We start from the raw sequence: 17,550 nt of genomic DNA, 5'->3' as shown, positions 1-17,550 counted from the left end.
CCAAGTCCAAGACCAAGTGTCCATTCCGGGTCGCTGCTCTTGTGTTTTGAAAGTGTCAGTATGTGGTCGGTTCTCTGCACAAGCGTCTCTACCAGGGGCTACGTTCTGTCAGCTAACAGCTGAATTTTTCCACCCCATTTTGCTTTTGCCTTTGCACCGTGCGGAACACGGGGATACTGGGCGGTTACGCGCCCTTTCCACCCCACACCCACGGTGCAATAAAGTCGCACTTATTAGAAAAGGAAACAAGATTTAAGGAAAAACAATAAATTAAATTAAACGTTACGGAGGCTCTAACCTAGTAGGCGTCAAAAAGGGTATTAACCGTGGCGTATTAAAATTGGCCACGTTTCGAAAGTAGGTTTGTATGCCCTTTCGCTACACACACACACACACGCGGCATGCGTTTCACAACAAATTTGATCCGCAAAAGGGAAAAGAGTTAGACTGAGCCGAGCGGGCGGTGTGAATACAATCAGTTAAAAACGGGAAAAAAGTAAACATTTATATACATATGTACGCCGCACCGAGCGTGAGCGCTCAAGTAGAGGAATGGAAATCTAATTTGGAAAAAGCGACATAGCCTCGCGGATCAGATGTCGCACGTTCTTGCCTCTCATCAGCCTGCTGCGACTCTATAGAGTTTTTTTGTTTTTCCTCCTTTCCCTAGTGTGGTTGCTTCTACTGCTGTTGCTGATGAAGCAGTTGTGGGCGCATTTTCTATGCAGACACTAAAATAACACTATGACGGTGTGCGTGGGCTGGGAGGGCACGAGCAGGGGCGGAGGGTTGTGGGTTTCCTCATCCAAAGGGAAATCATTATGATTAATACACGTAGATCGTCTTGAGCTGGGGCTTCAGCTCGGGCGGTATGACTGGGGCAGGTTCGTGCGCTTTCCGCGATACCAGACGCTTGAACCGACCGGACAGCTGACGTTTCAGTCCCTTGAAGCCGGTCTTCTCGTTATGTACGAACGCGTCCTGCGGAGAGGAGAGAAAAAGAAAACAAGAAAAGCGTTAGTTCGGTGTTTTTTTTCTGTTGTTGCATTGGAGAGCGAACCTAATACGCGACTGGCTGCGTACTTTAGCTCGAAGGGATGGAAAGGAAAGCAGATGTTCGTTGCGCGTGGAATTTGAAATTTTCTTGTGTTACCGGAAAGTATCGACGACAGCGTTAAAAAGGAGGCCATTTTGTCCCTTTTCTATTGTTACCATATGGCTTTTTTCTTGGTGCAAAGGAGCAGACTGAGAAAAAGTCATTCCCAAATTGAGTTCAACCGGATGCTTCAGAGACAAGCTCGCTAAAACTAACGAAATCCTTTCGGTCTTCTCTTCAGGTTGAATATTTCTTTAACAACTATCTCTTGAACCGACCAACCCGGGGCTGGAAGTTGTTTGTGTCCCCCTTAGGCCTTTTTCGTCGACGTAAAATTGTAATCAAATCTTCAGAAGAAACAAAATCGCTCCTTCCTTCAACCACTCTGCTTCGTTCGTCTGTTGGTAACGAGCGAAACGGAGGGCGATGCTCTCTCAGGCTGTCTGTGGTTTTTGTTTTTTAGTGTGCCTTCTTTTTTCCCCATTAGGAAGCAACGGCGACTGGATTGATTTTCCCTGCCAACCATGCTTTGGATGGTAAGGAACCTTCCAAACGGAAGGCTTGCAAAGCGACGATCATCGTCGGTCGAATGATAAATTTCCTACGGGTTCAAGGCTCCGGATGCCGGTCACTTTGTTTTACTTCGTTTGCTTGGCTTTGCGCGCTTGCAAACCAGGAAGGATTTCCATCCTACCAGATCGGATGGAGGAGGATCTCTCTGTCTCGCGTGCGCGCATACGAACGTCTGTGGGAACCGAAGGCGGGTAGGGAGAACGAATGGAACATGGACGGCGGCGGACCCCTTACCTGACTACTGGCGTTGTAGATGTTCGGCTGCGGTGGTAGCGGTGGAAAGACCCACACAGTGGACGGGCTCTGGCGGAAGGCGATTGGCGTCGGCACGGAGTAGCCCGTTTCCGGACTGCTGCCACCGTTACTCTGCTGGTGGTGATGGTGGTTGTGATTACTGCTGCTATGGTTATGCGCCTGCTGCGACTGCTGCTGCTGCTGCTGAGGATGGCTTGTTCCGTTGTGATGAAGCTGGTGGTGATTATGGTGGTGATGGTGTGGCGGCGCCTCGACGTTGCTGGCCGTCGGGCTCACCGTCGACGATTCCTCCCGCTTTCTCAGCTTACTGCGGACGAGACGCATTGTCATTAGGGTACCGGTGCTTCCGACCATTTTCTTGAGCTTGTTAATCTTGGCGCGTCGGTTTGGACCCGCAGAGGCGAGAGGGGTATGGCAGCGGTGTATAGCACTTAAATGCACACGTTTTCCCTTCCCCGTTGCAAAAGGACGATTTCCGAACACAAACTTTACGCTATCACAGTTTGTCGATTAATGTCTGCAGGTGCACAGCACTGTGCGTACTTTGCGTGTCGGTGTGTCAAGGAACATTTGTCGTATACAAACACACACCACTTGCACTATTGGACTAGTCCTTCGCCCGTTCTGTTTGTTTGTTTGAGTCAACCCAAAAGCGATCACTTCTTCTCAACTGTTGCTGGCACTTGGGCAGTTGCCGTTTGTGCGCCTGTCTTTTTACTTTTACACCACACAACGAAGGATTCAACTGGCTGGATGACTCCTTGGAGGAGGACTCTCTCGAAAACGGAAAGCGAGATATCCACCACGCGAATTCACCAAACTCTGTGCCGGGTCGGCTGTTTCAAGGATCGTCCTGCACACAAGCCTTACAAAGGCTCCGGCTGCTACGATGCTGGCTTTGTTCTCCGCTCCCGGTTTGTGTGTTTTGCCGTGGCTACGCTCGCAGAGCACTCACACGATACACTGTCGGGCTGGCCGGTTGCCTAGCGGCTTTTTGTATGCGAGGGCTTCGCCGTATCTAGCCTTCTAATCGCTAACCTTCTAACTGTTCGGTAACTCGCTGTCATGTGTGAACACCTTCAACTACGCACACTCACACACGGTTCCTTATCGGGTTTATCGGGCACAACGTTTCGGGTACGTTGGTTATTCGGTATCGTACACACCACGAAGGATAAGAGATTCGCAAGGACTGAAGCCAAGACGATCTACCAAAAAGTCGATGATCGGTTCAATACCACGAACTCAGCACACTGCCGACACTTAGGGGGTGGTCGTCGCGCGCGTTTGTTGGGGTTGTTCTATTTTGCCGTTCTCTGGCAACCAACTTTTACTTGCAATCACTTTCGAGTGGCGCGTGATTGTTGCACTGCTCAGGAACACGCGAAATCTCGCTTTGCGTGGCGCTTGTGTCCGCTAGATGCAACGGTTCGTACTCGACTTGCTTCGGTTCGCCGTCGGCGGTTCGATTTTTATATTGCTGCGCCGCGCGAGATGCGCGCGAACTCTTATCCCCCCATTACGAACACTATCGCGGCGACATCGCGATGGAGCGTTACTACAAAACATACACACACACACGGCGAGCGCCCCCGGTGGAGCAGTAGGCGATGCCAAACAAATCGAACCGTCTCCCTCTTTCCTACGCGCGCAGCGTACTCTGACGTCATTGACGCACGTCTCTTGGAGCAAGGGCAGCCCCCGGGATGTTGTGTTGGATCATGCCGGGGGCCGGGACGGGGATCATGCTCGAAAACATGGCGCAATAGAATGAACCGAATTGGAACGGAACGCAAACATCGTCACCGGGTGGGAAATGCCCCACGCCTTCAAACCGGTGTATGGTCAAACGGAACTTTCCGTGCGCGAAAGATGATGGGGGGATGTGGTGCGCTTGGCGAACCGTTTGATAAGTGTATCCATCGTAGGAAAACAACGGCCCCTCGCGCCGTATGATGCCACAAACCTCCCATGACTCTTTATTGTCCCCCGTGAGCTTCCCTTGGTTCACCTGAACGAACCTGAGTCATAAAACATTCAAAAGTAACCAACGAACTCCGGATGCGAACCGGTAACGGGTGGTTAGGTCCTCTCTTGCGATGATGATTATATGCTTTACGAACTCTGTCCGCACCACAATGTCAGTCTAGTGATACTACGATACCCTCCGAGCAGTGTTTGAGAGAAAAAACATCACAAAAAAGCAATAACCCTACCCCGAAACACCTTCCCGACGGTACATCGCGGGATCGTGGAAAGTTCGGGGACGCGGAATACGGACGGGTAACGGGTGGGGGACACAACTCCGAACTACGATCGATACTACCCCGAGCGAGGAGCGCGCCCACGTCAAGGTCGCGGCTACGGAACCGGTTTTTTTTTTGCCAGGGCGACCGCAAACCCTTACAGCAAAAGTCGCTCTCAAGTGTCCTCCCGGTACCCCCCCGGAGTTGCATTATGCATTGGGACAAATCGGCTGATGCCCCCATCACTGTCGTGACCTTCAATGACGCCCCCGTCCACCGGATTTCTTCTCGGCTCCGTACAAAAGTCCCATTTATTCTGTAAATTACCGGATGATTACCGGTTCCGGAGTGCATTGTCTCGCCAGTCAAAGACTTCGCAGTGCAATCCCGATACATCTTAATCCGTTTCCGGTTCGCTCCGGCATTAAAGGGCATATGACCCTTTCGAATTATCAATCGATGAGCCTGAGTTGTGGCACCATTAGACTACTAATGCCGTAGGACTACGGCGGAATCGCAATAAACTAGCCCAACGGAAACCGTCTGCTCTGCTCAGATTTACGACCCAAAGCTGAGCTCACTTTACATGACATTTAGTGCTAGCACTGTGCACCGTTTGCGATTTAGTTAAAGGCCAGCGTTATGACAGAGCCGATGGCCACCAGCCTCTGATAAGTACGCCACCTCCAAGAGTCGACTTTAGTAGTATGCGCACGTACGAAAGTGCAGATGATAGTGCAATTCTTGTGGTGCACAAGGGGCAAACCGTAATGGCCCGTGTCTTTTCATATACACTAGACGAGACACCGTGCTAGCTGCATGTCCGATATGCGACATCCGGCATGGGCGTTCACCGATCATTCGGTGACTTCGTGCGACCTGTCCATGCGATATCAAATGCTCCGAGTTGAGTCATGCCAGACCTTGTCGACGTGCTGTTACTAATATCGATATGGTTATATGACCACTCTATTTCATGATATCACCATCAATGTTTCGCGTGCCAAAAAAAAAGCAACCAAGAGACAATCTGAAGAAAAGCCCATGGCCAAAAAACATTGATTCCAAGATATTGATACAACATCCCAGACCTAGACAAGAAGAAGCCCCCTCTCCAATGTCGAGTCCCTCGTCGCAGTCTCGCTAATTGAGGTATGTACTTTTGAGTGCCGCAAAAGTGAGCTTGGATAAATAACCTGGAGCTTAGCTACAGTTGCCAATCGGGTGTAAGCCCCACTAATCGTGTGCTACTTTTTGTGCCAACGAAGAGAACGGAAGAAACCATGCGAAGGGAACCGAACTGGGCTCTGTGTCAAGTCTATAGTAACGCCGTGGTGTAGTACTAATTTGAATTGCAAACACAAATGACAGTGCATTGCTCTTGCATCCCTGAAACCAACCAGGGTCCTGGTCGAGCCGCTATGCCACCTGCTCAGTACGTGATTAGACCACCGTTAGAGCGCTTTCTAACACCTTCCGGATGTAGCTGCCAGCTTCAACTATAGCTTCCTAGAGCGTTTAGTGTTAAGTGTGATTAAACCTTCGGCGGAGACAAGTGACTCCACCGAAACGGGGATAATGGATCGGAATTGAGGAATTGTCTAACCACCCCAGGCCGATTGTTGTTGTCTGTCAGACTTATCAGAGTTGGTCAGTAGTAGACATGATAAGCCAGCGTATGTGCAGTTTCTTCGACCCTTTGGGCGTCGATTGCTTCACTTTGAAAGAATTCATTCATGAAAACCTTGGCCCCAGACACGACAAACATTAACTCTCACATACTCACACACACACACACACAACTACGATAAGAGAACGGTTATTGTACCGGACAATGACGCCACCATCTCGGCGCACAACGCCAACGGCCGGCGAGACGAAGTCCATAGTGTTCGGTTTAAATTTTTTTTCCTGTTTGACGGTAATGCTGACGTCGGCACCAAAGCCGTGCACGATCCTGTCCGTCTTCTCGCGGCCGCGTTCAGGGACGCGCAGTTGTGGAAACCCGGTGTATTCGCTCGAAAACAAACCACCGCAGCCTGAGCGTTGATGAAAACATGTTTTGATGTTGGACCGCTGGCTTGCGCCGGAAACCGGTACAATTCAAACAACCGACTTATCATACCACCCCGTTTTCTCGGGCAAACAGTTCTAACGGAATTCCAGCGAATGGCTGGCCACATCACATTTTACGCCGAAGCAGAACGATTAAATCCATGGTTTGCGTATGGTCTTATGGGTTTTATTTTCCTTCTTTCTTCTGCTTCCTGTGCTGAATGTTACTCATGCGTACTGCAACATTCGTTGTGGTTGTTCATACTTTTAAATTGAGCCGTTGAATTAAAAGCATCCTTCTCTTAATGTCAGATCGTCCGTTTCATAGGAAACCACCAATTGATCAACAAGCTGATCCCCATACAGAGTGCCAACCATGTTTCCTGCCAAACCGTGTGGCGTGGGAACCGTAAGCGGAATCCAATTCTGGACTCAAAACATTAGTGGTGCCACAAATTAATTTAGCTGCTCCATATCGTAATGCTCCACAGTGGCGCTAGCGAATGAATCATAATCAAAAACCCATTACATAAATTTTCGGGAACTTTCGAAGATCCGTAGGAAGTTCGTGCAGCGAAAATTAGCGACCAGCTAAAACCGCCATTAAGATCGCAGAACGTCCAAACGCCCCGCATGGTTGGTTTTGTGCCATCGGTAGACGGGTTTTAAATGAATTAAAGATTGGAATTTCGATCGGCGGCTTAATCTTTTCGGTGGGCACAAGAATATGTCGGCCCGCCCGATCCATCCTAATGGAACCGGGCCACGGACGTGAGCACACGGACGCCCGCACGATAAACAAAAAGCCCAACAAACCCAGCGCGTCTCGTGAGCGTCTCATTTGTGGGTCGGCCCGCAAAACCAGCTGGCAACATCCCGATGGTTGGGGCTCTACCTGCCTGTGTCTTGCCTCAGAAATTGTTGTTATTTCGTTGCTATTTACCCCGTTGATCAGCCCCGGCGCCGATGGGCACGACAAACAACAACATTTTTATCAGCAACCCGCCCAGGCCTTAGCTTCGGAAAACAACAAACAACTAGTGCAGTCGGTTACCAGTCGGTGCGGACAACAATTTCTGGAGGCACGGCCCGCTGGATTTCGTCGAGGATACACGCACGGATTTGCTGGCGTCAGCAACGGTTCGCACACACTTAGCGCAGGAGCCCGTGTCAATGCTAATCAACGATTCATCAAAACAAGTCCATCTTTCGCTCGGGGAACGCCACACGGTGATAAAAACAAACGTACTGCGCCAACCCCGAAACACCAAGCGTTGGCGGTGTACACCTCATGCGAAATGTTGCTGAACTTCGGACCTTTCCCACGTTGCTCGCACGGTTCCGGCCATTATCTTGTTTTATCAGTGGATTCGCGGATCCTGTACTAGATATCGGAAGGAGTGGAATGGCGCTGGCTTACCAAGAACTGGACAAAATGGTCGCGTATGTGCACACTTTATCATAATCGACAGCACACCTGCGACAGTTGCGACGTGGGATTGTTCAATTATTTGATTAAATGCACTGCACAAACGGTCTGTGGTACGCTACCTATCTCCCTCTAATATAAGGAAGGAGGTATTTCTTGGAAGCATTAGATCATCCTTCATTTTAGAAGGGCACCTATCTATCTAAGAGAACTAACAATGCAAGCTACTTTTGATTGAACAATTGTTCATTTTTGTGTATTCCCGCACGACAACATTGATTTAAAAGATTGCCGAATTCTCTATACGTGATCGTTTAGGAAAGAAATCCCACAAATCGAACATGCCAATCTAACAAATCTTCCCCTCTACTATCGACAACTTTGATTAAGATGGACATGACATTTAATGTTGAACAGAACTTCAAACATGCCGTTATGAGGTTTGCAGTCAAATGTTCCTGTCTGATCCTCGAGTTTACTTTCTCCGCTGGAGATCGATAGTTCGTGCGGTTGCAAAGATTATGCAATATATTTAGCAAAGGAAGCGCACGAAAAAAGAAACAAAATACACACACCGTTTTATTGACATGGACGTTTCGTCGAAAAAAACGTTGGACCGTGTAAATACGTTTCATTCGATGAATCATGACGCGGTTGCGCACAGTACTGGTCTGCAGAAGCGACGAACCAATCGAAAGCTAGGCCCACCAGATGTCCGCCGTAATTCCCCTTCGATCAAATTTGGAGGCCCCGAACATAAGCGGCGCACCCCGGGATCTGACGTCACAGTCATGTGCCTTTTGTGAATGTTGCTGGTCGAACCTCCCAACCCCTGGACAGCCAAAGTGCGCATTAGAGAAGAAAGCAGCCCTCTAAACAATGGACTTCCTGAAGGGAGATTACATTTCGGGGTGATTCATGTCAGCGGCAGAAGGTTTGGTTGTGCGCAAACCGGTAGCGAACGCAGACGTTATGCGTTATGCACAGATGTCGGGTGTGTTTGGGTTTGTAAGAGAAATTGTACAGTTTGTGTTGATAAATTGATATAAACTTGAGTAATTCAACTTAAAATAATAAATTCGACCAACATGAGATCAATGGAACATTCCATTCTCGACTGTCCTCGTTTTCCTGTTAACCGTATTGCGACGGAACAACTTAGTCTGCTCTTTCAAGCTACATTGGTCTGCTGTTTGAACTCCATATAAACGTTTCGAACATTGTGGTTCCAGATGTTGTAAAAACCCCTTGCTAGATCCGTGTTCTGATTTCAAAGTAAGAAAACGTACCCTCACAGTTATTACCATTTGGCATTTGGTACACCGACACCCCGCCGCTTTACTTTGCTTTTATGTGGATTTCTTATCCAAAAGCAACGTACCCCACGTGTAGCCCATTTGTGTGTCGCACGGTGAAGAATTGGAAATGGAATTTTTGCTGCCTTCGAGCAGCTGCAGCTCAGCTACAGCCGCCATTTTCCAACCGCATCTAACCGTAGCTGGGTCAAGTATACAAGCATTAGGAAAAAAAGGGTAGAAAGATATCGAAACAAGCGCTCGGGCGGATATGACAGCCATCGGGAGGTTTTGTGACTCAGCCGGAGAAACTCGGCCATTCGCGGCATTCGCAATCGTGTGTGTTTTTTCTTTCTTTCTTTCATCCCACCACCCGCTTATACGTGGAAGCCAGGCATTCATCATTGCCTTGTGCATGTTAGTCGCAAGACAAGGCAATCATGGCGGTTCATGGTACGGACGCAATTAACACCTTCCGATAGACGATATTGCAGAAACACCATCCTCCGTCCCCGCACCAACCCAGCTGTAATTTGCAAAGCGCTTTGCTTTGCGCATACGGGTGTCTCGCATTTTAAGTGCTTTCCTCTCCAACGGAAGCCCCGATAGTCCGGAGGTGTGAAGCTGCTTGAAGTTGTTCAAACACAACATACTTCAGAATGGCCAATTTTAGACGATTCGTCAGCGTCGGCGATCGCATCTGTTTGAGGGGGGATTTTAGTTGATATTTAATTTTGAGCTCACGCCATTCCGAGTCAGGTACTTGCGCCTGTGGATGAGTCAGTTTTGTGCATTTGTACCCACGTGTCTGCCACCCGCTTGCCCCATATGGCCTCGATTAACTAATTGCATAATGACCAACACCAGCCGAACGCCACGTGTACCTTCATGGAGGTCTCCCCCTTCCCCAAAGGCGGGAGAAGGCACCAAGATGAGGCACTTGGTGACGGAGGCTGGTGTTGAGATTGTATGTGACCGTGAAGGTTTTTGCTTCGTTACCTTTCCATGTAGAGATACAGATAGACCTCCTCCATCGTTGTGTACCGATTGCCGCAGCTCTGCCAACAACTGTTCAATCCAAGCGGAACTGGTGGACGCGGTGCGATGTGGGAGGTTCTCCAAAAAGACGATGGAAGTCTAGAGGCGGGAACGTGTGCTGGTTGTGCTGAAGTTAGCACCGCCTGGACAGCAGACCTTGGGCCGTTCGCGAGTTGTGCCGATAAACGCAGGCACGAAAAAGGGCTCGAGAGTCCGACTAAGCGATAGCGCCCCACACCAGGAACTTGGGGCTAGCCTCTACGATGGCGAATAAAAGAGCGTACTGTTTGACCGTTTCGGTACTTTCGGCCACGCACGCACGTTCCACTAACACATTGGTGGCGCCCCGAGGCGGAATACTGTTCGCTACTGCACCGGAGGGTAGGAAGTGCGAGGTGAGCAACTGGAGCCGTCTTCAACCGACTAGAGTTTGCAGGAAACGGAGGGCACCACACCAGTTACAGATACACACTTGCGCACACCATAAGGTGGATGCTAGGAATAACTGTTCGAACAGGCAGAAGGAGGTAAGGGACAGGAGGCTGGATGGAAGCTGGAACTGCGCGCGATGGCCGACGACGACGCGGGTCGGATTTTGCGACGGCGATCGCAGATCAGCTGTTCTTCCAGTGCTGGTGGTGCTGGTGGAGCGGTCTCGAAGGGACCTTCGCGGCGGCTCGCTTCTTCATTGCCAATAGCAGTGTGTGTAGCAGTTCGGGTTTTCTATAACGGACAGCGTCACCTGGCGAACGCGATCGTACCGATAGCTTGGCGTTGGAGATTTTACCCACGAACAGACGCCAAGCCCTGTTTGGCTTCGACTAGATTGATCTTGATGGCTTCACCAACCAACTGGCTGGAATGGTTTTCGCACACGGAGAGTTTTGCACGCTCGAAACGGATTCGAAGATCGGACGTGTCTGTGTGGGTTTGCGCACAGCCGAGGTCAGCACTTAGTACACGGGGTACTAGTACCAGTGGTACCACAGTCTGCAGCTGCTCGGAGTGACTGGAGAGTACAAACGGGCGCACTACACTGCATCAATTGCCACGCTGCGACCTCAATATCACCGAATGCGAGAAACACACTAAAAGACAATGGCGGAACGGCGTCCACACACTCGCGGTCTCGCGCGTCCGCTCGAGCCTCGAGGCGTGTGCCCTCAGTTTCACCAGTTTTCTTTCCGGTGTGTGCACCTTCCTCGCACCTTTCTTGCGTCCCGACTGAACCGTCAGAGCGGGTTCAGTCCGCTAAAGCGCCTCCTCGAGCTGCAGCACCGAAAAAAGCCCCGTTCGCGACCTCGTTCGCGAATGGTGTTTGAACTTTGAATCCCCGGGGGGAGGTTCCACGGACACGAGCAAACGGCGCGCTGCTGCATGCACGATCGTAACAAAGAAGACTCGCCTCGGGCGCCCCTTCTTGGTCTTGCGATCTTCGGCGTCTTCGGGCGGTGTGTGGTTTCCTTCCCCTGCCTTGCCTTGGCAAGCACTGCTTCACTCGATAAGATATAGCCTCACGGTAAGAAGCGACAGCAGCTGGGATCGCCACCGTTTCTGCAACTCCACACGTTCACGCTCGCAACAGCTGATATTTGCCTATGCCCACGTACACACACACATACACACACACTCAAGCACACGATCGCTCATACATACTAGTTCCACAAACACACATGCAGAAAACACCTTCGCACACACATATCGCACAACTCACGCAGAGGGAGGTACGCAGAAAAGGTATACGCGGCGTGTTCTCCGCTCCGTTCAGAGGCACATTTGGTCGGTGACTGGTTCCCGAGCCGCGACGGACCACTAGTTTTATCCGACGAAACTAACACCGACCGCAGACCGTACCAGCAGCAGCAACCGCCACCGTTGTCGTAGTCGCGGTTGCTCTTGGAAGGGGGAAAACGAAAAAGAAAAAGCGGAAAACCACGTAGCGACCAGACCCGTCGGAGTTCCCAGCAGCCGCGGCGCTATGCCTCACCACGAGTCGCGGCAACCCAGACTCGTCTAAACGGCACAAAGCCCTCACCAGTACCTAACCCCTGGGGAATCTGTGGCCGTGAGAAGGGCTGTGTGCGTGCACTCGTACGTGTGTGTGAGTTTGTGTGGGTCTCTGGTTTGATGATCACGCACAGCAACAGCCAAGCGATCCCTGCATATGTCTCGCTCCGTTCCGACTCTGACTCATGCCATCCCCGCGTGGTGTGGAAGTCCCCGTAGTTAACGGCGGCATTGAACGGCGCCTGTCATCGGGAGGGAACTACCCCGACGGGTGCGCTAGTGTGCGAAGTCCCTTTGCCGTTGTGAAGCTGCAAGGGTCCGAGAAGTTGAATCCGCGATGCAGAGCTCAAGAGCTCACGAGTAGCTCCTCTCGTGCCGACTTCCATGTGTGTGTGTGTTTAACGGCTGAATCCCTCCAGCATTTACTCCCCGAGCTGGACGAATCTGTACATTGACCAGCATAATTGCACCAGCAGCAGGGCGTCCCTAAAAGGGTAATGATCTCTGGAGCTGGATGATCATCGAACCGACCGCGCGAGTGGTATCGATCGTATGCGAGATCGTCCCGTCAACCAACGAACAAAGAACCATCGCCTGGATGTATCAAGCAAAGAATTTCTTGCGTGCCTCTAGCGTTTGATGTGCAACGATTGAACACATTTGTTTAATTTAACGCCACGAAAAACCAAATGTTTCCTAAGAATCTCCATTCCTTCTTTGCCTTTTTTTCCAGCGTATCCGGTAAACTCCATTTCGTAAATCCTTTCGTAGTGGACACAGAAACAGTTACCATACCATAAAGATAAAACACGACAGTTGGTTTTGTCCAAATTAAGACCCCTGTCAGCGGGATGTGATCGAACAACATCAAACAACCGTTTCCCGTTAAGCCCCTTAACCTCTTCTTCCTGGGAGTAAATTTATCAATCTTATCGGCCACCCTTCGATGTTGCTTCCCCTAATTGATTTATAACCACCCCAGGAAAGTGCCACTTGTGCCGCAAACAAACGAAAAAAATCTCCTCATGCACGTTTCGATAAGATAACGTCCAAGGGAGAGTAGTGGGGACCGGAGGGTGATTGATCCTGCGAATGAGAAAAATAATCAAAAATGTCTTCTCTATCTTCATGGTGCCCGTAAATTGCTCCGTTAACCTTTCAACCTCAGCCTTCGAGTGATATCGACGCGCGGCGTCATCAGTGACCTTTTGACACCGGCAATGAACAAACATTTGCGATCGTTAAACAACTGAACGGAGACTGCTTGGGTAGAGGAATCGATATGATCGGTCGATCGAATTGCGGCTTCCGGCAGCTTCATTGCGCTTCCACCCGACCTAAAGGCACCAATTCGACAAATTGTTTTGACAATAACTCAATAGATCCTTCGATTGACACAAGGCAATAGATTTGTGCACATTCCCGCCCTTCCTCCGATCGACGATGAACCTTCGGGGGCTCGCGCGGATGATGATGATGAAATCGGACCGCACTGTGCGCCGTTCCACCGGGTGATGGCCTTTCGGTTATTTATTATTTGTCGAACATGGAAACAAACGCCGGTTCGTCCAAATACTGCCGATGGGAGTCTATTTGCTTGTTGTGTTAAAAAATCACACTCGTTCTAATGTGTCAACGGTCAGCATCATGTTTGGTAAATGGTTCCCTCCAGTCGCAGTTATCGCCGAGCGGAACGATTGTTTAACTACGTCAATCGAGCTTTTTAGCAGCGATTGTCGATCGTTTGGGCAGAGTATTAACGCATCGCCTTCTGGTTGAACGTTCTGACGTTTCTGCTAAACCCCACGGCCGACCCCCCCAGCACTAATCAACCGTATAGTAACCAGTTTTGTTGACGAATTTTGTGCACGTTTCATCACTGTATAACTGGGAATCTCTATTGCCGATTACATTTCTCAGGGGTGGGTTTTTTCGCAATTTCCAAGAACTGGTGGGATTTTCTGCCTATTTCGATGAGGGAACTTACGCAACTGCCTGGTTATCGCGCTGATCCGTTCGATGGGATTTTTTGGAAACATTTATTAAAACAAGCTCTATAAATGTAAATGATTTACCATAATGGGGTATTTTGTTCGTTCAGGATTGTTAGTCATGTTCTCACAACGAGAAACTAACATCCAAGCACGATTCGCATTTGTGGAGAATCGTTCGTTCAATAATCGCTCATTATAGGCTGAATCTATGGAGTATCGATAACATAAACCAACAAAAGCGAAAACTTCCCTCTAGATCTGTTCTTTACAAAATTCATTTTCGCGTCAATACGGCCATGGAGAAAAAAACCCTTCCACAGGTTAAGGAATGTAACCGCTGCATATATTACTTGGCCACTCGCTGTGTGCGCGAGCCAGGTACAATTTGCTTTGCAAAATAAATCCACACTTAATTGAAACACTCCTTAGCGTTTGCGTGTGACTTTCGTTGCAAGAGATTCTAGAGCAGGGTCTGAACGATCGCGCCTTTTATCGACTTGAAGCGATTAGTTCGTGGATTTATTGTTACGATCACATGCCGTGTGCGCGGCTCGTGGAACTTGGAGAAGGAAGTACCTTTAGGCAAAAGGTATCAAGCCCTTCGCTTCAGCCCTTCTTTTCCCGATCCGATAACCTTCATGCACGGCATCCCTTTAGGAAACTTACTATTTCCTTAACCGGTCCATGTAGCAGGGGCTTGGTGACCTTCGAAGACGACCATCATGAACTCGTTCTAGCGGCGAAACGAAATTCCCGTAACCACTCGACAGTTTCGCACCGTTACGGAAGCCCTTCGGGTCTCCGGGAGGGGTCAGGTTCTTACACGCGACTGCCACCGGACACCGTCTGGCGCAGGCCGACAGTCTGCTGGCAAGCGGCCAATGCTTCCCGGGAAGCGAACTGGGACTGTCGACCGAGTTCACACTCCCACTCGGGGGTGGGTTTTACGGGCTGTCCGTTGGTAGGGGCTTCACATTACACCAACGTTGACGTCTGCTTGTTCTCCGGTTTGAGTTCGGTGAGGCCTAAAAAAAAAAGAGTCCCCCCGTAAACCTGTAGGTTCCCGAAGGGAGCGCTCATATTGCTTCGAGCACTTCTGCTGTGCTAGTGTCTCGCTGTATATTATGTAACGCGAGATTGGGCCGACGATGAACTGAAGAAGAAAGCTGAGTGCTGCTTAGACGCCAGCTAAGCGGAGTCAGTGGAGTTACGCGTGGGGAGCATCGAGTGTCCTACGACCGTTGCCAGGTTTTTCCATTAGATATTCCCGCACAAGAATCATCATAGCATGCTTGATGGATACTGATGAAGAACAGTAAGGATGGATTAGGTGAATTTAAACCATGATCTGTCAATTTAAACGCTGCACACGCTACTTCCATTTTTAAGAAGAATATCTACTCTAGTCATCGACTGAGTAGAACGTTAAATCTCAGTTTGGTCGTAAACAGGAGTAAACACTCTTTGCGAAAAACAAGTCACTCGATCTACGCTGCGTCCAAACAAATCTGCGCGACGCGGAAGTAACCGAACGGCTGCCGATCTCAACGTTTTGCGGGCGGATGTGGCCGGTGTGTAAACATTTCGCGACCAAAACAAACTAACCGGAAAGTTTATCGAACTTCAACCCCCCCACCCTGCATCGTTCACCAAACCGAAGACGACCCCTTGCCAACCGTTAGAAACAAAGAAGAGAGGTGTTCGCTCATCTGGGCGAACCGTCGATCATTCACCGTCGATCCTCGCGGAAGTGAATCTCCCTTCCACGAAACGGGGGCACAATGGGCGATTTCTAGCGTGCTCAAAAACCCCCCGCCACCCGCCGCTCGTCACAAATCAGCAGTGTCAATGGTGCCCCACCAGCATATGCCGCCTCTGGCCTCCGAGCTGGCACCGGACCAGAATAGTTGAACATTTCAAAACTAATGATGAATATTAATGAAGCCCCCCTTCTAGTCCGTACACTTTTTTGCTCAGGTTTCGGCACAGCATACTAGCCACTTCCTAGTGACCTCCAGCCTTGTTTGCGCGCTGCGTTGAGGTCTCTTGCAGAACCAGTTGGCGATCGTGCTGAAGGAAGGAAACGATCGATTTCAAACCTGAGCTGGCGCAACGATTTACTACGTTCTGGCGAACGCTACCTGTGTACTTAGACCCTTATTGCTGCAGCAAAAACTGTCATTCTTCAAACAGAAGTACCTTCATCAAGCATTTTTGCGTGTCAAGATAATATAATCCATGTGGGGTTCTAATAATCCGTAGCGCGCAACACTTGCGATCTCAAAACCGTGTAACCCCTTTACATTGCTTAACACTTCGGTAAGTATTTTACTGTGTTTTACAAAACGATTGCTCGTTTAAGAAGTACAATAAAACTAGTCGCCTATTATTGCTCCGGGATTAAATACAATGTAATTGAACGCACGACACGGGCACGCTAGTGGTTTAGAGGTACTTCAAGGTAGCCACCGAACCCCCCCATCGACATGCTACCCTCAAGCAGGTTCGTGTTCGTGTGTGTTCACACGCTTTTCCGCGCTCAACCGCGCTTTAGCCGTATCCGTGCCGTTGTTCCGTAAACTTCTTCAACACTCCATGTTAAACTAAAACCTCTGCAATGGTGTACAGGTGAAATACACGGGCAGCAAAACAAAATACAATAATTGCGTCGTTGTTGTATTTAGGGTAAAAAAAAGACTTTCGTGAACATGTTTGTAAACTACTGAAACTAATCAAAACGTTTGAATGTCGTCTTAAATCACCATGATGAAGGTCTTTTGATAGGTTCTCTTTGCTGTAAAGTCATCATGTGTCCTAGTCTATTAATCTTCTGTAATATGTAATGTCGAACCTTAGTTCCGCATCCCTACGGACTCATTGAAAAGATCACAACCAACTGTTGATAGTTTTTTTTTAAAAGCTCTGCCATCGCCTGAGGTAAACCGACGTGCCAAGGACAAGCATAACTAAACCGCCATCCCCTTTTAAACCCAAACAAACATTTGGTTAGACGAGACTCACCTGATCGTTACTGCTACTAAAACTATGATGAGGCCCACGAGGAGCATGGCAATGACGACTCCACATACCATATACAGGACATCGTTGGGAGCATCTGTAAATAAGACGAAAGAGGGAAAAAACAATAACAACCGGGAGGCATGCAGCAGATGGTAGGACAATTTTAGTAGCGGGTACTATACAACCACACACACCCAGATACAGAGGGTTTGTAGCCATCGGGTGTTGGGTGTGGCATTTGCATTTGGATGCTATTTTCAACATGGACACAGAAAAAATACGATTAAATTTAGTCGTCCACCCGGGTGGATTTATGGATGGATCGCGTGTATATCCCTAGTTCATGCTCGTAGCCTTCGAGTCTCCCCAAGATAATTTGAGAGGTTGAGTGATCCCTCCTGATGGCGAGCGGCCCAAACGACGGCTACGCGTTCCGTTGTAAATGCAAAACGCGATTACTGCATCGCAAACTCGAGGGTTAGAGACAGCAATGTCAAGGAATGATGATGGGACTGTGACTTGCTTGTGTCTTTTATGTAAG

The 17,550-nt window shown here is 49.4% G+C and overlaps 1 protein-coding gene across 1 annotated transcript in view; it reads right to left on the bottom strand.

Annotated features, from left to right (window-relative positions):
• Window positions 1-437: 437 nt before the first annotated feature.
• LOC131284363 (uncharacterized) overlaps window positions 438-17,550 on the bottom strand; it is a 36,414-nt gene continuing 19,301 nt past the window's right edge. The window contains exons 4-6 of the mRNA XM_058313218.1: window positions 17,010-17,103; window positions 1,904-2,231; window positions 438-981 (exon numbers count right to left, since the gene is read on the bottom strand). Of these exons, the coding sequence (XP_058169201.1) occupies window positions 826-981; window positions 1,904-2,231; window positions 17,010-17,103 (578 nt within the window). The 3' untranslated portion in view covers window positions 438-825. The remainder of the gene's footprint in view (window positions 982-1,903; window positions 2,232-17,009; window positions 17,104-17,550) is intronic.

Source organism: Anopheles ziemanni, chromosome 3 (genome assembly GCF_943734765.1).
Source record: "Anopheles ziemanni chromosome 3, idAnoZiCoDA_A2_x.2, whole genome shotgun sequence".
In the NCBI taxonomy this organism is placed as follows: domain Eukaryota; kingdom Metazoa; phylum Arthropoda; class Insecta; order Diptera; family Culicidae; genus Anopheles; species Anopheles ziemanni.
Note: the sequence above shows the minus strand (reverse complement) of the source record. Positions and strands in the feature narration are given on the sequence as shown.